The 21,337-nt window shown below is 41.9% G+C and overlaps 1 protein-coding gene across 1 annotated transcript in view; it reads left to right on the top strand.

Annotated features, from left to right (window-relative positions):
- DNAH9 (dynein axonemal heavy chain 9) overlaps positions 1–21,337 on the top strand; it is a gene marked incomplete at its 5' end in the record, with an annotated part of 330,910 nt that overhangs the window by 249,894 nt on the left and 59,679 nt on the right. The window contains 3 exon segments of the mRNA XM_014590899.1: positions 3,691–3,813; positions 13,518–13,711; positions 17,452–17,600. Of these exon segments, the coding sequence (XP_014446385.1) occupies positions 3,691–3,813; positions 13,518–13,711; positions 17,452–17,600 (466 nt within the window).

Genomic DNA, 21,337 nt, shown 5'->3' with positions numbered 1-21,337 from the left:
TGCATGCTCACTGGAGACAGAGAGAGGGAAGGTGAGCAATTGCTCACCATGGAGGATGGTCATACCAAATCTTCTCTTCTCCAGTTTTCCTTTTGTGACTTTAGGCAGGTACACATGCACCAGGTGTGTTTTTTTAAGCCACCAGGTCTGGGACTTGAATGTACAGTTGACTTTATGGGATTCAGTTACTTTAACCACCTTACCACTGACTGGTCTGGCCCATTCTCATTTTAAAAGTCAGATCACCTATCATCACTTGTGTGCTGGCACTGTTTGCATATTCCACAGTCTGAGTGCCTGAGCAAGAGTTGGTATGCCTTACTCTTTCACCTTCTGTATCCCCCACTCCAGGTTAGATGGTAGCTTGGCTTTTGCAAAAAAAGCTTTTGTTCCAACTTTTAGTGTGAATTATTAGCTCTAGCCAAGCCAAATACATTTCTCTACCTGAACATACACACCTTTCATTCTCTTTCCGAGCCTCTGCACCTTCCACTTACCGTTCCTTGGAAAGTCTTCACTTTCTATCTGAATATTTCATCTCCTAGCTTCTCTAAAACCCAATTCAAGACTGCTTAGGAAAAGTTTAGTCATGAGAGGTAGAAAAGATAAAAAAAAACAATAGGGAAGCCCACTCAGGGACCCCCACTCAGCATACTTCAGGGGATGAAGGACTGCTCTGACTTTGCTCTGGCCTTCAAGAACCAATACCTTGTTCCTGAAATCCTAGAGATAGAAGAGATAGAAGCTCAACCTCTGCCCACATTGCGAACACAAAGATTCGAGTATACCTGAAGACAGGAGGCTCTGGAGGAATTCTCTCCCACACCTCCCTAGCAGTAAAAAGAGAGAAACTCCCCCTCTGAAAACCTGAACCCGAAACTTCTACTGTGGATTTCACACTCTCACCCACATGTAGAGGAGGGAAACTGGCACAGAGCTAATGCATACCACAGGGCAAGGGCATGCACACACAGCTACAGAGATGTACCCATAGAAGTAGGAAGAATTGAGTCTATTACCAGATTATTAAAAATCAAAACAGAACCCCAAGAAATAGGAGAAAACCAGGAAATACCTCTCCCACAAGGAAATATAATACTCCTCACCAACAATGAATAATACACAAGAGATCACAGAAATGTCAGAAGAATAACTCAAAATATTCATTGTAATAAAACTCAGTGAGATGCAAAAGAAAACAGAAAACCAATTCCAGATGAGAAAATCTTTCCACAACTTGAAGAAGGAACTCCGTAAAGAAACAGACACACTGAAAAATAATCAAACAGAACTTCTCACGATAAAACATATGGTACCAGAAATCAAAATCTCCCTTGAAAATATCAACAGCAGATTAGAACGTGAAGAAGAAAAATATCTCTGATTTTGAAGACAAAACTTCCTGTTTAGTTCAAGCAACTGAAAAGAATGGAAAAATAACTATTAAAAATCAGGAGAACACACAGGAACTCCTAGACACCATTAAACAGCCCAATAGCCATATAATAGGTACTCGGAAGGCCAAGAAATAGGCAGAGGCAAAGAAAATCTCTTTCATGACGTAAGAGGTCATCAGAAAAGTCATGATGTAATGTAGAAAAATACATCATGACTTTTCTGATGACCCAGTATTAGCAGAAAACTCCCCAAATTTAGAGAGGCATGTGGACATCCAAAGCCAGGAAATGCAAAGGACACCACATAGATATAACACAAGAAGATCCTCTTGAAGGCATATCATAGCCAGATTGGTTAAAAAAAAAAATTCAGAGATAATATTCTAAAAATAGCAAGAGACAAATGCCAAGTTACTTACCAAGCTTACCCCATTAGACTAAGGTCAAACCTCTCAGCTGAAACAATGAAAACAAGAAAGAGTGAGGAGACATATTTAAAATGCTAGAAGAAAACCAGTTTCTGCCAAGAGTGCTATACCTGGCAAGATTGTCCTTCAAATAGGTGGGACAAATAAAATCATTCCTAGATAAACAAATGCTGAATGTGCCAAGACTAAACCAGCTCTTCAGGAGGTACCTAAGGGACTACTGCACAGGAAAACTAAAGGAAGATAATAGCAGTAAGAGCACAAAACAACCAGAGAAAAAGGGTAAGTCCACACGTATCCATAGCAACATTGAACATCAGGATTACATTTCCCAACCCAATGGCTAAAAATGCTAAAGATTCATCTTACACACAAACAAAGTACAAATTCACCAATTATTTGATAGATATGAGTTTCAATTTATATATTTATTATAACCATCACTCATTGTATAAAACAAGAAAACAGAGGAAAAGTAAAAAATGTTGTATCTGAGTCTTCTTTGGAATGAATTTAAAGAAGGCTAACATAAAGAAGCCGATAAAGCCTATAAATTACTAAATCACTGACTTTATCATGTCTTTGCTTTTAAACACCTCTTTCCGATTATTGTTTTCTTTTTCGAGGACTTATTTTTTATGCATAGTGTAGTACTATGGTTTTACAAGAACTCACAGTGAGTGAGTAAAAGTTTTCTTTTTCTGTCTCTTTCTAATGTGTACAGTTTTACCTATCTCTAACTAGACCATTGCTACTACAGATCTTTTCAGAATACAAACTCTCATCTCCTTCAGTCCTCTACATGGAAATTACAATTTTTTTTTCCATTGGCTGTGTTAAAATTATCTTTGTTGGGGGCCAGCAAGTGGTGTGGTGGCTAAGGGTGCTGGACTCCTACATGGCCAACCATGTTTCTAGTTCCAGACTTGGTGGCTTTCTCTCTCTCTCTCATATCATATTCTGTCCCTCTCTGGTCAAATTAAAATAAATAAATAAAATAAAATAAAATAAAATTTTTTTAAAAAAGTTTATATTCTCAACTTGCTTATTATATGCCATATGCATGTTTTTAAAGACCACTAGACCATTCTGTACCCTACAAAGATGTGTAATGATTATATATAAATTATAAATTACAATTGTTTTAATTTAATCACAGTCCAGACAGTGAGGCAGTAGTAAAACACAATGCTCTACAAGGCTGATCTACATAGGAAGGTTCTGGGTTCACATCTGGAGATCTCCCTGAGTATTCTGGTCAAGTATGGGTCCATAATCCAGGCTGGCTGAGGTTGGGAAAAGACTGAAGCATCAAGATCACATTAGGGTACCTGTCTCTCTGTCTCTCTCACTATCTCTATCTCTCTTGCTCATGCAAGAAATAAATTTAGAAAAATAAAGTTCAGCCAAATTAATCTCTCCCCACAAACCCCCTACTTGCAGGCCATTCCTCTATTCTGGGACCCTTTGAGCATTATTGTTACATATATGCATTTCTATTTTGCATACATTTATATATTGCTTTGACACTCCCTCAAGTTGTGCCATTTGTACATGTCATCTTCTCAATTAGATTCCATAGGCATACTCTATAGCATTATGATTGCTATATAATGAGTGTTTGCTAACTAAGAAAGTCATTCACTGTGCCTTCAAGTCAGCTTGATATTGGGGATGAAAACAGATGCACGCAAAAGTAATTTGCATGAATACAATTTCTTCCGCTCCCCCCTTATTATATCATCAAAATCATTGGGTAAGCTCCAGAGGCCGAAATCATTACACTGAGTACAACCCCTAAGCTCTCCAGGACCCTGCAGCCACCACCAGCTGCAGAATCGCAGTGTTGTTTGTCCATGTTGCAGATTCTCCTCATGAACCAAGAAGTTAACACCGCAGAGTTGGATTTCCTGCTTCGATCTCCAGTGCAGGCAGGCTCCATCAGCCCTGTGGAGTTCCTCTCCCATCAGGCCTGGGGAGGAGTCAAGGTCAGTACTAGTCATAGAAAACAGTCAAGTTATAATCTCTTAGATGTTTTCCTAATATATGTCCCCATGAAGTCAGCAGGGCCCCTTTTGGAGTTCAGGTGTGGCGCTGTATTAAACATAGGTCCATCCTTCTCCCTGCACCCCCACGCACACAAGTTCACTCTTCCCAGGCTTGCAGAGAAGGAGCAGGTGCATGCTAGTTTGTGAGGGCTTTGCCTCCAGAGTCTGAGGGAACAGAAAGTCCCTGCCAGCTTCTCTGCGTCAACTGAACTACACGTCACCTGAAGTATGGGCTTCTTAGTGAGTCCTTGGGTCCCATGGAGCGATGATGCCACAGCATTTCCACAAAACAGACAGATGCCAGGGCTCTGCTCAGGCATCTCCATGTGAATCCTAATTCAGACTCAAAGCAGGGGATCCATTCCAACCCAGGATGCACAGCAGCTGACAAGAGCTCACAATTACTGAGTGCCTTGGAAATGCACCACCTCGTTTTATTTTCACACCCACCTGACCAGTAAGTATTATCTGTCCCCATTTAACATATAAGGAAACTAAGGTCCCACAGTTTACGAGGAACAAATCCAGGCACAAATGTTGGTCTGTCTAATCACAAAGACTATTTTCTTTTTCTTTTATTGAGAGAGAGATTTTTGCTATACACCACATGTACTCACTGGAGAAACTGAGACAGAGAGACAGAAAGCAAGAAATCACCCCCAGGGGATGACCACACTACAATCCCTTCTTCTCCATTCTCCTCTCAGAATTTTGGGCATGCACACACATGGGTGATGTGAGTTTTTAAGCTGCCAGGTCTAGGACTTGAACCATGGTTGTCTTCATGGGAGTCCCACAACATAACCATTACACCATCTGCTGGTCCCAGCAGACTTTGTTTTCATTACATGTTGTATGGCTTAGTGCAGTTGGATTCTACAAACATTGAAAAGATCACAGACTCTAAGGTCATCTCAGAAGGAACCATGCCCGCATGCACAGGGCCTGGCTGGAATTGTTAGCCCGGTGGACACCGGCTCCAGGCAGTCCAAACCCCTGCCCCAGGTCCCTCCCTGCAGGAGCATCTCTGCAGCCTCTGCACAAGAAGCAGCCTGCTTATGATTGCCCATGTGTGTTGCATGTCACAGATGTTTCATAGCACAAAGAAGCCTAAGTGTAAAGTAAGATGATTGGCTGTTTTTCCTTATAGTTTTTACCAAAACTTTTTTTTTTTGGAGAGGTTTTTTTCTTTTTTTTTTTTAAGAATTATTTTATTTAACTTTATTTATTTACTTATTTATTTTAATTTTGACCAGAGAAGGACAGAGCTAGAGAGCAAGAGAGAGAGAGAGAGAGAAAGGGAGAAAACAAGCCACCAGGTCCGGGACTTGAACCATGGTTGGCCATGTGGGAGTCCAGCACCCTTAACCACCATGCCTCCTGCTGGCCCCTTGGAGAGGTTTTTTCTATAGGATACGTGCACTCACCAGAAAGACAGAGAGACAGAAAGACAGAAAGTGAGAAATCACCCCCTCCCCCACCGGGGGATGGCCATGCTGCAATCTCTTCTCCTCCATTCTCCTCTCGGGATCTTGGGCACGTACACACACACTCCCAGCATGAGTTTAAGCCACCGAGTCTGGGATTCAAACTGCAGTCGACTACATGGGAGTCCAGTGACATAGCCATTACGCCAACTGATGGTCCCCCAAAACTTTTTATTTTGAAGTAGCTGTAGATTCACTTGCAACTGTAAAAAATAATACGGAGATATCCCTTGTTCCCGATTTCCCCCAGTGAGAACACCTTGGGGTAATGTAGTAGTACTACAGCACAATAACATATTGGACATGGACTTCGATTCACTAATCTTACTCTGATTTCATCAGGTTTACATGTGTGTGTATCTGTTAGTTCATTCTGTTTCTATTAACTGAGTCTGGGTAATTTATAAAAATGGAGGGTTTTTTTAACTCACAGTTTTGAGGTCCAAGAGCCAGGAAGGACGACCAGCTCCATCACAGCATGGTGGAGGGCTGGAGCGCAGACATCCCTGTTCACGCATCTCCATCCTTCTCCTTCTCTATCAACCCATCAGTGTTTGGGGGGAGGTCCCACCCTGATAACCTGCCCATCTTCATCACTTCTCAAAGGTTCAAAGTCTTAAGCCCATCACGTTCCCATCCTCTTAATACCTTCACAATGCTCACAAAATTTCAGCACAAACATTAGGGGTGGAGGGGAGCACTCAAAACTACAGCAGCGTGTGTGTGTGTGTGTGTGTGTGTGTGTAGTTTTATCACATGTGTAGATGCAGGTAATCACAACCACCATCAAGACAGAGCAAGTCTCATCATTATGAAGATCCCTCATATCAGTCTTTTATAACCACTGCAGCCTCCTCCCTCCTACAATTCCTAATACCTGCCAACTAATCTCTTCTTCATTTGTATAATGTTTGCCATCTCAAGGATGTTATATGAATGAAATCATGCAGTATATAACCATTCGGTATTGGCTTGTTCAATCAACATGTTTCCCTTGAGAGCCTCCAAGCCGATTTTCTTTATAACAGAAGCTCAGAACTTAATCGTTTATATGCATGCTATCCCCTTCAAAGCAGTCATCTTAGGAGATTCTAGGGTAATTCCACGAATGCTACCATGGCTCAAAATAGTTTTCCAACTTCTTTTCAGAGTCTGCATTCTTCTAATCAACTTTAGGACTATATCTGAATCGGGAGTAGTCAAACATTTTTCTTTAAAGGGCCACACAGGGAATATTTAGGCTTTGTGGTGCAGGCTGCAGCGACTGCTCAACTCTGCCAAAGCCATACACTGCGTGAAAATGAATGGACATTGCTGAGTGCTGATAAAACGTATTTACAAAAACAGGTGGTGGACCAGACTGGGCCTGCAAGCCGTCATTTGCCAATTTCCTGATCTAAATAATAAAGATATAATTTGATTTTTATTTAACGTTGTCATTGTGGGCCCAATCTGGTATGTGAGAAGAGAAACAATATACTGAGAAGGAACACGGAAGAACTCCATTCACAATATTAACCAAAACCACAAACTTACAAAATACCTAAGAAATGTAATAAATGGAACCCATTAATTTTCCTAAGCTACAAAACATGACTGAACGGACACACTAGAGTAGCACTGGTCCCAAAGAAATATAATCTATGCCAAGTATGTCATTTTAAATTTTCAGATAGCCACATTAAGAAATGTAAAAAGAAATGGATTAAATTAAATTTAATAAGATACTTTCTTGAACCTAGTACAGCCATAACATTACCATTTAATATGCAGTTGTTATAAAATTATTAATGAGAGTTTTTTTAATTAAGTCTTTGAAAACTGGTGTGTATTTTTTTACACATATAGCTAATCTCAATTGAGATGTTAAATTTCCATCAGAGGTCAACTGGTGGCATGGTGGTTAAGTTAGCTGGATCCCATAAGATTGACTGCATAGTTCAAGTCCTGGATCTGATAGAGTGGCTTAAAAAACACACTGAGCACACACATGTGCATGCCCAAAATCCCAAAAGGAGGAAGAAAAGAAGGAGAAAGGATTGTGGCATGACCATCCACCATGAGGAGTTCTTTCTCACTCTTTGTCTCTGGAAAGTGCACACACCCTTTGGAAAATTATTTTTTTTTAATTATCAGAAATATTTGTATTTTGAGTTAACATTTAGAATATAAACAACTGATTCATATACATAAGTTGTTCCAAATATCTTTAAAGTCTTCCAATTACTAAAACAAGATCCAGTTTTACATTTAAATTTTAAAACATAATTAAATACAAGTCAACATGCAGCCCTTCACACTAGCCACATTCCAAGTGCCCACCATGCAGCCATGGCCAATGGCTACCTCATTAAGGAGTAAGGCTTTGGAGTTTGAGAATGACTCATGTTCTGATCCACTGTGGAAATTAACAGGTGGTGGGCCAGATTGTAACACCACAACTGCAGTTTCTGTCTCCAGCTTCACAGTCTTCCTGTGGATGTCTCTCCTCTTAGAAGGGCACCAGTCGGGATCAGCAGTTAGCATAATGGCTATGTCCGCTGGACTCCCACGTAGTTGACCGCATTCCAAGTCCCGGACCCGGTGGCTTAAACTCACTCCAGGCGCATGTGCGTGCGTGCCCAAGATCCCGAGAGGAGAATGGAGAAGGGATTGCGGTGTGGCCATCCCCCCCTGGGGGTGATTTCTTGCTTTCTGTTTCTCTGTCTCTTTCTGTCTTTCTGGCAAGCGCACGCTACCTACAGCAAAAACCTCTCCAAAAAAAGGGCACCAGTCAAACTGATTTAGGGCGCCCGCCCTAGTGACGTCACCTTAACTCAGTTACATCTGCAAAGATCTTATTTCCAAGTAAGGTCACATTTACAAGTCAGGAGGTTAGGTCTTCTATATATCTTTCGGGAGACATAATTCACCCCATAACAGCTATGCTTCTCAATCATCCAGCTATGTGGTGTACACATGCTATGGTTGATACGTATTATACCCGATAGGTTTTATCCACAGTAGGAAAACTTTTAGAAACTACAAGTTGCCCAATTGGACAAGTCCAGTTGCCTTTCTCTCTATTCCCCCACAAAGCCCTTGGCAGCAAAAGTCGTAAAGACTTTTGATGATTCCTTAATGTTTTCATCTCACAGAGTTCAACTGAAAAGGCGACTGAGCAATTTAGCGGCATTTCTCTTTTCACAAACTGGATTGTTTGGTTTGCTTTGCTTCTCTTTGCGTTTTTGTTTTGTTTTGTGGGCTAAGCTCATCTGGCAGTTCAAAGGCTTTTGCAAATGAGTGAAGCTCTGTCTCTCTCTCTCTCTGCATTTGTAATGTGGAGCAGCAAAGTCCAGACCCATCAGATTCAAGCCCAGGACAGCACATGAGTAGGTGAAGCACAAGGCAATGTGGAGTGCACACTGTCAAAGTCTTTGATGAGTGCTCTTTCTAAGTGCTCAGTTGGATTTTAGCCTAAAGAAACAAAGTAAGGATAATTGAATAGGACATGATAAAAAAATTTTTTAAAGAATTCTATCTAATGAGGAAGGTCGATTGCCTTATTTCCCCAGAAGAACTAATAAGTAGGTAATGAATGAAATCTTTGTGATAAAAATGCTGCTTTTATTTCTAACCTTTGTTAAGGATTTTTTAAGTCCCATCAAATGCTGAACTTGAAGGTAATGGGTATGTTCTGTTCTTTATGAGAAAATCTCATCTGTGATAAACGCCTTTGTTAGCCTTTGAAAAGGCCCCTCACTACCACTCTGGTTGCCAATTTAGCTCTGTTGTATTTTGCTACACAGTCCAAAGTAATTAGGTTAATTAGTCATTTCCATTTAGCTTATTAGAAGGCTAGAAATCCCTTTCCCTCATTTGGAAGATTAAATGTTGCAATTGTGTTCAATCCAGAGCTTCAAGAAAGTGTGTTTCAAACCCCGCCCTGGCAGCTGGGAGCACTGATCACAGTGGAATTTGGGCAGTTTTGTGGAGACACCAAAGGGGGTAATAGGACTGCAGAAGGGTTAATGATGATGCCCAGCTGGGAAGAGGGGGTGAGTGGCTTCCTGGAAGAAGATGAAAGGTAGTTCCTCGGCACAGAGAGAAATAATTACAGCAGCTGCAGCTTTTCTCAGTCTGTCAAGTGCCCTCCTACAGGCCGCCCAGATGTCAAACTTTATTAATTGAGTACTTCCTAAGTGCCAGGCGGCCTGCTAGGCCTAAAGCTTACAAAGAAGCCTGAGAAAGTTCTTGCCCGCAGGGAACTCACCATCTTGTGGGAGTAACAGACAAGTAAACCAGCAATTGCAGTTCAATAGCTATCGGAGCCCCCAAGGAAGGACGGGGAGAGCTTTATCATCTTCAAACACTTGTGTCTGCATTAGCTTGAAAGCTATGGCAGACAACCATTACTAGGCCTCATTTTCCAAATGAAAAATCCAAGCTCCACAAAGGTTTAAGAATAGGCTGTTAAGTCTGGTGGGTGGGGCTAGAGCGAGAATGCTCATCTTCTGGGGCCTCCCTCACCGTTCTACACACTAACCCATACCACCACTGACGAGTGTGAATGAAGAAACATCCCCTATTCTAAGTGGTCAGGGTGAAACCAGGAAACTGCAGGACTCAAGTGACAAGGTATGGAAAGCCAGGACATCCTCCTCAGGGGAGGAGAGCCCAGGCAAGCCCAGGTGAAGTGTTTATGTCCTTCTCCAGCGGAATCTTCCCCTTTTTGGCACTAAGACTGCTGCTGTGATCACATCGTTTTCTATCGTGCCCTGCCCGCTCCATCTCCAGACTTTGGCTCTTTATTGACTATTCCCATAAATGTCATCATTCTCTCTACCTCTATCTTTGCCCTACAGAATTCTACATACCTACCAAGGCCTTCTTCATCTCCTTTCTCCTTAACTTCAGCCTGAAAGCTCCTTAAAGGCATGAGACTTTTTTTGTACACCTTGGCAATCCCAAGTACTTGGTATATAGTAGGCGTTCAATAACCTGTCAAAAAAAAAAAAAAAATTAAGGGGCCAGCAGGTGGCATGGTGGTTAAGGGCTCTGGACTCCCACATGGCCAACCGAGGTTCAAGTCCTAAACCTGGCGAGCTACTTGCTTTCTCTCTCTCTCTCTCTCTCTCTCTCTCTCTCTGTGTTCCTCTCTGGTCAAATTAAAAATTAATAAAGAAAAGAAAAATAAATTAATATATTTAAATAAAAAGAATACATTGGTTTTCCGAGACCAGCAGTTGGTGTAGTGGAGGAAGGGGGATTGCAACATGGCCATTCCCTTTGATGGGTGAATTCTCACTTTCTGTAGCTCTGTCTCTCTGGTGAGTGAACACATCCTATAGTAAAAATCTCTTTAAAAAAAAAAAGAACACAAAAAAAAGAAAGAATACATTGGGTTTTTTTTAAAGAATTATTCATTTTATTTATTAATTACTATTATTATCATCATCATTATTATTATTATTCAATTTGACAGAAAGAGAGAGAAAGCAAGTTGCCAGGACTAAAACCACAGTTGGCCGTGTGGGAGTCCAGTGCCTTAACCACTGTGCCACTTGCCAGCCCCCAGCAGGTGTTTAAGAAAGCATGGGTTTTCTTAAAATTCATGGTGTTATAATTAGATGCTTTAGGCCAAGGGTCCTCAGTGCCCAAAGTCAGTCCATTGCCTGCTAGGAACTCAGCTATGCAGGAGGAAGTGAGAGGTGGGAGAGTGAGGGATGCTTCTTCTGTATTTACAGCCGTTCCCCATTGTTTATGTTACTGCCTGAGCTCCACCTCATATCAGATCAGCAAAAGCATCAGATTCTCATAGGCACTTGAACCTTATTGTGAACTGTGCATGTGAAGGATCTAGGTTGTGTGTGCTTTCATGGATCATCCCCACCCTCCGACCCCCACCCTCTGTGGAAAAATTGTGTTCCATGTTGGCAAAATGGTTGGGGACCACTGCTGTGGGCAGTCTAATTTTTTTTAAAAGAATTATTTTATTTAACTTTATTTATTTATTTAAATTTGACCAGTGAGGGACAGAGAGAGAGAAAAAGAAAAAGAGAGAAAGTGAGAAAGTAAGTTGCCAGGTTTAGGACTTGAACAATGGTCAGCCATGTGGGAGTCCAGCACCCTCAACCACCATGCCATCTGCCAGCCCCTGAGCAGTATATCTTTTAATCTCACTGGAGAAACCAAGCATACAGGCAGAGTTAAATAATAATGAAAGAATTGCTGGTAATTATTGTCTAAGTGAATGATATTGATGTGGGTACTCTGAAAAAACAGGATGAATCCCCTTTTAACACCCCAAATTTGGTGTTGTCAGGACTGATGATGCCACACACATACTGAGATGGTAGGATAAAGTCTATTACTCAGATAATGAGGCTTTCTGGAGAGAGCACGGGATCTTCGAGCAGTCTGAAAATGCCTTGAGAGAGCTGGGAAAGGGGAATACCTTAGTTTTTTTTTTTTCTTTTTTTACATTGATTCACTGTATATCATTATAGCATACAAAATGAATTTTCCTATCCAGAATACACTGAACGAACACTGGCCCAATCAAAGATATTACCATACCTATTATCTTCAATGGATAATTTTCTATTTTTTTTTCTTAACTGTTTTGCTTCTTTCTTTTTTTCCCCTTGATTCCCACCCTTTCACCCTCTGCTGTTTTCACAATTTCTAAGAAGTGAAACCAACTCACAAGTCTTCAAACAGACGAATGAGTTGAAAAAGTGTGGCACATATACACTACAGAACACTTCTCAGTCATAAAAAAGCCAATGAGTTTCTAGCATTTAATAGAAAATGGGCGAATATGAAAGACTGTCTTGGATTTTTATGGTGGTTACTGGGTGGGACCAGGGCAAGGGTTTCTGTGCCTGGCAGAGGCTTGCATGGTAAAACTTTTCCTCTAGCACCATAGGAGAGCCTCCTCCCAGGCTTATTGATCACCTTGTCTGGATATAGTACAAAAGGAGCAGGGGAAGTCATAAACTTGAAAGCCATCAGCAGCCAAACATTTTACACTTGAATCTCTACTAAAGATGTCCACTCTGTGAGTAGCTCTAAATGGTTCACGCCAGGGTAAAAGGACTGAGTTCCAGGTGGGAGAGGATGTCCCTGCAGGAGAAGCTTGCTCACTTGGAACGGGACTTTTCACAATTTGCATTATGGTAACAAATAATCGATGTGACCAGCACAAGAATAGACAAGAGCAGAATTTGGTAGAAGAGAAAATAGGACCTCACACAAGGTAGAAGTAATGTGAACAAGAAATTGAGCTAGGAAGTGAAACAAGAAAATGAGTCAGACACATTTCCAAGGTTAAGGCAGATAAGCTGGACAGAACAGGACAGAGTAGAACACTTGGTTAACTGAATAGGTTGGAGGGAGGCACTAACTGAAGAGATATGATTACAAAATTATGCATTTAGGCTTAATGCTTATAGAAAGAGGCAACCTATGGAAATTTTAAGATTTGGCATTATATGAAGTCAATAATGTTAGAGACATTTTGGGAGATGAACTGATAGGGTTTGGTGGCAGAGTGAGTGTGGACATGAAAGGGAGAGGAGATCAGTGATGTTGGGTGTCTGGGCTTCATGACCAGAATAATCATGGTACCTCTCCTTGTCGCTCTTTTCCACGTAACATCTTGCAGGCAAGGTGACTCAGCCTCTGCTGCTAATAATATCCCATGCATCTTATTTGCTACACCTTGCATATTTTTTGAGATTTTTGCTATAGAACGCATGTGCTCACTGGAAAAACAGAAATGGAAAGAGATAGAAAGTGAGAATCACCTACACCCCCAGGGGGAATGTGGTCATGCCACAATCCCTTCTCCTCCATTCTCCTTTGGGGATTTTGGGCACCCATGCACACACGCCCAGCATGAGTTTCAAGCCACCAGGTCCGGGTTCAAACCACAGTCAGCCATGTGATAATCCAGCATCTTAACCACTATGCCACTTTGTTTAGAGTGAGCTGATCAAAATCCTTTCTCCTCCTTGATTTTTCCTGGAGCAAGATCCTAGACTCCAGAGAAGAGTATAAATGAGACAGAACTCTGTGTGTGGGACCATGTTACCCCTCCCTCCCCAACACAATGCATGTTACAGGTTTCTGGAAAAACTGCATTTCAAAGCAAGATTCTCTGAAATTCCCCAGGCACTCTCATCAATGGAAGAATTCTGTAATCTGGATCGGGACATCGAGGGATCTGCCAAGAGCTGGAAAAAGTTCGTAGAGTCCGAATGTCCTGAGAAGGAGAAGTTCCCCCAGGAGTGGAAGAACAAGACCTCCCTGCAGCGCCTCTGCTTAATGAGAGCCATGCGGCCTGACCGGATGACCTATGCCATGCGGTAGGGAAGGGGACCATGAGAGGCCCGGGATAGGCATAGGGCAAGGCCAGACTCTGGAAGGGCAGTCTTGCAGGGCTGAGCTCCATAACCATGTGTACAAGTACTGGGAGGTTCACACCCACATCCAAAACCCCATGAGGCCTTTGATCTGTGTATGCCATGCGTTTGCTTAATATCTTAGCGGACAGTTCGGAAAGAGATGCTTATCAATATCGGTATTTAAAGGTACTAACATCTAACATGGTGAGAGATGATGAGGCCCAGAGAACAGAGAGAAGAATCATCTTCAGTGAAAGAAAATCTCTTTCATCACAACAAGGGAGAGAGAGATGGCTGTGGCTGTAGTTAAGGTGGTAGGTGAATGGCACAAAATGGAGATGGATGGTCAACCTGTGGGATGGCAGTTAAGGCAATTGGATCCCATGTGGTCTGCCAAGTGGTTTTAGCCCCAGACCAAGCACCTTGATAACCACACCCAGCAAGTGAGTGTGCAGGTCCAAATTCCCCAGAAGACAAATGAAGGAAAAGGGATTACAGTGTGACCAACCCCTATGGGGAGTGCTTTCTCACTTTCTCTCTCTCTTTTTCTCTCTCCCCAGCAAGTGCACACACTCTGTAGCAAATTAAAATAATAACAAGAGGAAAGGAAATTGAGATGGACTTTGTCCGCTGGCTCCTAACTTCTCTGAGAAGTAGGAAGCAAGATCATCGGTTCAGTGCTCATGAAAAGGGAAGGTAGTGGGCCAGCCAGTGGCGTGGCGGTTAAGGCAGCTGGGTCCCACGCAGTCAACTGCACAGCTTGAGTCCTAGACACAGGAGGCTCGAAAAACACGCTTATGTGTGCCCCAAAATCCCAAGAGGACCATGGAGAAGGGATTACGGAATGGCCATCTCCCCTGAATGGTGCTTTCTAAATTTCCCTCTCTCGTGCTCTCCAGCAAAATAATTTAAAGGAAAAAAAAAAAAAGAATAAAGAAAGGAAAGGTGGCATATTGAGGAGAATGGAGATGTTTTAAAATAGCAGCTATAAACAAAATAGAAGAGCAGGCCATGATATGGTAAAATATGGATTTGGTCTTTTCTTTATTTCCAGCACACTTCTCCTAGGCCCTTTAAATCACATACAGGGTGAGGTATTTTTTAGGTGCTAATGAGATTTCTCTTGGCCAGCCTCCTGGACAGCCTGAGTGGATTGCCAGGGGAATCAACCCTGTGATTAGAGCGTTAGAACTTTTAGTTCTACCTCACAACTTCAGAGGAGAAAGGGCTCAAGTTTGAGTTGATCTCTAGTGTCTAATGATTTAGCTTATCAAGCCTGTGTCGTGAAGTCTCCACAAAAAAACAAACAAAAGAAAAAACTACGACTGGGTGGGGAGCTTCCACATAGCTAAACACAAACAGCTGAACATGTGGTGGTGCCTGGAGGGCAGTGCACCCAGAGAGGGCGTAGATGCTCCACACCCTTTCCTGCTAATCTTGCCCTAGCCACCTCTTCCAGCTGACCATCTGAATCTTTTGCTTTATCCTTTACTAATAAACCAGCTAACATAAATAGTTTCCTGAGCTCTGTGAACCACTCTCAGAAATTAATCAAAGCCAAGGAGGGGGCAGTGGGATGTACAGCCAGTCAAAAATAGAGACGACAGTCTACTACATGTGGCTGGCATCTGAAATGGGAGGCGCCCTCGTGGGACTGAGCACTGAACCTGTGTGTTCTGATAGTCTCCAGGTAGATAATGTAAGAACTGAATCAAATTATAGAATACTCAGCTCAGGGCCACTGGAAAATTGTTCTGTGTATATGCATCTGGTATTAAAAGTTTTGTGTCAGAGTCAGTAGGTGGCATGGTGGTTAAGGTGCTGGACTCCCACATGGTCAAATGTGGTTTGAGTGCCTCGCGCCCCTTCCCTCTCTCTCTCTCTCTCTCTCTCTCTCTCTCTCTCTCTCTCTCTCTCTCTCTCTCCCTTCCTCTCTAATGAGTGCATGTGTCCTATAGCAGCTTTTAAAATAATAATGATGATAAATAAAATTAAATAAGTAATTTTTTAAAAAAAAATGAATTGCTGTGTCGAGTGACATGTGAATAAAGTAGAATAAAAAAACCAAACAGGGTATTCGTCCTCTAATAAAGCTAACCCAGGAAATTCGAAAAATTCCAAGTACTATTGAAGGCCTACCTGCTTTTATAACAGCACTGATATTCACTAGTAGACAGCGTTCTCCAGCAGCACAGGTATAGATTCAAAGTCAAGTTGATCCAGAGCTCAGGTCATTTCAAGTTGGTGTATCGGAATAAGAGTTAGGCAGAGGAAATGAAGATGTTGGCAAGAGAATGCTTAGAAGTCAGAGGTCAGACAATCTATAGAAACAAAAGCAGATTAGTTGTTGCCTGGAGCTGAGGAATGGGAATAAGAATGAACTAAGTAGACATGCAGACTCTTTATCAGTGTGATGGAAATGTTCTAAAATTGAGTTATCGTGAAGATTGTACAACTCAGTAAATGTGTTTTAAAAATCATCGCATAGTATACTTCAAATGGGCAAATCTAATGGTTTGCCTATTATATCTCAGTAAATTTATTAAAGAAAAATAAGTTATAGGCCATGAGGTCTATACTGGATAGGAAAGAAGTGAAAATATTATAATAAGGGATGATACAAAAATACCTAGGAGGCCAAGATACTGAAATTTCTGTTTTTGTAGTGGCACCAATATGGCAATCGGTGAAATCTGGGTAAATTGCTAACAGGTTTGTAAAGATAGATTTTGGCCAAAGAATGGGCTGCTACCATTTACGTTTTTAGACATACAAAAACTTTGCAAGTAATATGAAGAATGAGGGTAGAACCCTGGAATTAGGAGGCTAAAGAAGGGAAGAAGTGAAGGTATCTGGTTGAGGTCACTAAGAACTTGAGGAGGGTCCACATGGATGTTGAGATCACCAGGCTGAGGGAGAGAAAGTCCATGAACCAAGTGCCCAAGTGTCCTGTGAACGAGGAATGTGACCAAAGGGACAGTAGATGACATCAATGAGCAAGGATGTGCATTGACACAGGCAGGGGAAATGAGCCTCACGGAACCACAGAGTGGAGAAGGAATGGTTTGAAAATAGCAACCGCGCCAAGTAGGATCCTGATCCTACCTCTCTACTCATCAGTTAAGAAAGGTGTAGGAGAATGAGCCAGCTGGGAAGGTTGTTAGGGAAATAGTGCCTTTGGGGAGAATGAGAGTCTTTGTTACGGCCAGGAGGAAAGCCAGATAGTAAGTGGCGTAGAATGGGACATTTTAGAAGGGAACTTGGGTAAGAGTCATGGGGTGACAGAAACCACAGGAAGAATGAAAGAACAGGAGAGACTAGAGCATCATAAGGCCTGAAACTTTGACCCAGAATGGAGGATAGCAAGGATTTGGAATATGGAGGATTGAGCCAACCACAACTTCCAGCAGTCAATGATCTTAGTCTCCTGCTGGACAGGGGTGAAATAAGAGGACACTCTGGCTGCACAGCAGGAGTCAGCAATAGCTTCGGGGATAAGAGTTTAGAAAGAGCCCCGATTTAGGTGAGCAGCCTAGTAACAGGCCACATGGGGTATAAGTGCTGACCGAATATCGAGTGATGAACTTGGAGCTGTCCTAGCACTATCGTCACCCAGCCCATGACCTTGTGCATGTCCTTTCCTCTCTCTGGTTTTATTTTGTGACTGATATTCGTATGTATGTCCTTTATTTATCTGGCAGAGACTTCGTTGAAGAGAAGTTAGGAAGCAAATACGTGGTAGGAAGAGCACTAGATTTTGCAGCCTCATTTGAAGAATCTGGACCAGCCACTCCCATGTTTTTTATCCTGTCTCCAGGTGTGGACCCATTGAAGGATGTGGAAAATCAAGGTGAGGAAAGTCTCATCCAGAGTCAAAGCTTCCCTGGCCCTACACTCATTCTTTCGGTCTCTTGCTTTCTCTTTTCCTGGCTCAAGGTTCATTGTGTTTTATTCAACATTTGCAAATCACTTGGAAGGTCCAACAGAGAGCCACATCTGCACCGGGCTATGACGACGTAAGGTCACATCCATAGGAGCTGTTTCATTAGGAGGCCTCGTCCTGCCACTCCACCTCACCCATCCCTGTGGCATGGCCAGAGCAATCTTTCTGAAATACAAAAATGGTTCTTTCATAGGCTCCTATAACCCTCAAAGTAAAGTCCAGACTCTTAAAAATGGCTTAGAAGGAACTTTATCTCTGTTCAAGATCCCCCCACTTTTTCTAGCTTACTTTTTATTGTTAGTTTTCTATTACTACTGTATCAAGTTACTACAGACCTGAGGGTTTAAAACAATGCAGATTTATTATCTTATAGTTCAGAAGGTCAGAGGTCATAAATGGGCCTCTTTTTCTTACAAAAATAATTCCTATGATTACATTGGACCCACTCAGATAACACAGGACAGTCTCCAGATCTCAATTTACTCACACCTGTGGAGTCCCTATAACCAGTCAAAGTAAGGTATTCATGGGTTCCAGGGATGAAGACCTGGACCTCATTAAGGGTTATCATTCTGCTGACTCCTTTTCCTACTTCTCTCCCACATGCTCAGCCCTGCAGTTGTCAGACGTAATTACTTTCCATTCTCCCAAACATGCTGTTTCCCCCTGCATTCCTTTCACTTAGATTCCACTCATCCTTCAGATACTAACTTCAATGTCACCACCTCCAGGAAGTTCTACTTCACTCCCAAGGCACTAGGTTCCCCTCCCATGGGCTCCTCGTACAATGCCACATTGCCATTGTCTAGTGACCCTGGAGTTTTCCTATGGGTGCGAGCTCCTTAGGCATTGATTGTTTTCACCAAAGTATCCCTAGTGCCCAACACTGTGCCTTTTATGTGAAGAGCAAAGGAGTGGTCGGAGTAGATTTTTTTTTTTTTGAGAGGTTTTTGCTATAGGGCGCGTGTGCTCGCCAGACAGAGAGAGACAGAGAGATAAAAAGCGAGAAATCACCCCCCAGGGGGAACGGCCACGCCACAATCCTTTCTCCTCCATTCTTCTCTCAGGATCTTGGGCACGCACGCACACACGCCCAGCGTGAGTTAAAGCTACCGGGTCCAGGACGCAAACTGCGGTTGACTATGTGGGAGTCCAGTGACATAGCCATTACGCTAACTGCTGATCCCAAGACCCAATAGATTTTTATGAAAGGATCTTTATAGGTAAGAATTCAGACCAGGTACTACCGCTCTGTAAGCAGTCAGGTCAGTATTCATTATGTAATGAAAGGAAAATACAGCATAGCCTTAGGTTTAGGGAAGGAGAGATAAAGCTAATTTGGCCCTGAAGAATGGACACAATTTGTATAAGGAAAGCATTAATTTTGTCACTCAATTAACATGTATTTTTATAGTTTCCTAAAGGAAAATCAAGTAATGACTGCATGATTTTTTTTTTATTTGTTTGTTTGTTTTAATTAATGATAGGCTCACTCACCATAGTACAATAGTATAGCAAATGCCCTGAAAGGCTGGAAGCCATATAGCCAATCTATGGTTTGGGTCCCCTGAAAATGCACCTGGCACAGGGACATGTGCCCAAAATCCTGAGGGGCTAGAGGACTAAGGATAGAAAACTACAGCATGATAAGACCCTGTCAAGGACTTTCTCTCTCATGCACATACATATTCTATCATAAAAGAAAACATTTAATGATAATAAAGAATTTAAAATGAAAAGCAAGTCCCCAGCTCAGTCCCCCTTCCCAGACATTATGTTTCTGTCCATTTCTGAATTTGGTCTTCCTAAGAGTAGGTTTTCTATTTCCTACTAATAATATTTTTTTAAGAGATTTTTGCTATACGGCACATGCACTCGCCAGACAGATAGAGAGACATAGAGACAGAAAGTGAGAAATCACCCCTTAGTGGGGATGGTCACACCACAATCTCGTCTTCATTTTCCTCTCGGAATCTTGGGCACACATACACACATGCCCGGCATGAGTTTTAAGCCACTAAGTCCAGGACTCGAACCACAGTTGACTAGATGGGAGTCCACCATTACACCATCTGCTGCTTCCCCTGCTAATAATCTTATATCACTATTTTGAATTTGGCAATTGTAAATATCCATTTATTCCTGATATTAAAAATAAAGATTTAGCTGTCATTACATTCTGAGTTATCATAAGTTCTGTATATATCTTTTTGTGTATTAACTATATTTTTATTTTCTATATTTTTGCTGCATTTTAAAGTTATTTTTAATTTTCACATAATCATTGTACATATTTATGGGTACACTATGATTTGTCAATACGTGAAGACAGTATGTATGTTCTGTATTATTTTACGTGTAGGGTGTGTGTGTGTATTTGTATTATGTGAGTGTATGTTCTGTTTTCTGGACAGGCTCTCATGACTTTGCAGTTCTCCTGTCACACCCTCCCCAGTAGCTGGTACTACACCCTGCCCAGTTTTTGAGGTGAGCCAAAAACCAAGCTGGACCTCAGCTGGGCCTCAGCTTGTGGAGCAACAGTGCCCAGCATGTGCTATAGCACCTGCTTCCACAGTTCTTGCTGCTCTGCCATTTATAGCCCTCCTGACTAGGCAAATACTGCCCCTCCCAAAGCTAGCCAGTCGCTAGAGAAATAGCAAAGGATTACTACCCAATCCAGTGCTCACACTTCCAACCATCTCCTTTACCTGATTCTCATACACTAAACCAATACTCTCCCTGCCCTGAATCAACCCAGGACCAGGTACGACAAGTACGAACAGTCCCTGTACCCCAAAGCCCACTAGAATTACTCAGATTAGCAAGCCCTAAACATTTTACCTGCCTCTTAGGTCTATGAACCATTTCGAGCTAATGCACGTGTATGGTGTTCAGAAGGGATCTAAGTTTGTCTTTTGGCACCATTTGCTGGCAAGACTATTCTTCCCTCATTAAATTGTCTCAGAACACTTGTCAAAAGTAAATGGACCATAAATGCAATAGCTTATTTCTGAACTATTCATTTTATTCTATTGATCTATGCATCTATGTGTATGCCAATAACAATCCTCACTGTTGTAGCTTTGTAGTAAGTTGTTTTTTTTTTTAAGAGGTTTTTGCTATAGGGCGCGAGTGCTCACCAGACAGACAGAGAGAGACAGAGAGACAGAAATCGAGAAATCACCCCCTCGGGGGGATGGCCACACCGCAATCCCTTCTCCTACATTCTCCTCTCGGGATCTTGGGCACGCACGCACACACACCCGGCATTAGTTTTAAGCCACCGGGTCCAGGAAACGAACTGCGGTCAACTATGTGGGAGTCCAGTGATATAGCCATTACGTTAACTGCTGGTCCCGTAGTAAGTTTTAAAAATCATTGCAACACTTATATTGTTCTTCAGCTTTGTTCTTCATTTCAAGATTGTTTTGGCTACCCTGGGTCTTTCATATTTCCATGTAAATGTTATGATTAGTTGACAATTTCTGCAAAAAATAAAGTAAAATAAAATAAAATAATATAAAATAAAATAAAGGCAGCTTGGAGTTCAACAGGGATTGCCCTGAATTTATAGATCAATTTAAGGAGTATTAACATCTTAACAATATTGTCTTCTGATCCATGAACATGGAATATCTTTCCCA

This window comes from Tupaia chinensis, unplaced genomic scaffold, assembly GCF_000334495.1.
Source record: "Tupaia chinensis unplaced genomic scaffold, TupChi_1.0 Scaffold000495_1, whole genome shotgun sequence".
In the NCBI taxonomy this organism is placed as follows: domain Eukaryota; kingdom Metazoa; phylum Chordata; class Mammalia; order Scandentia; family Tupaiidae; genus Tupaia; species Tupaia belangeri.
This window is presented reverse-complemented; position numbering and strand designations above follow the sequence as displayed.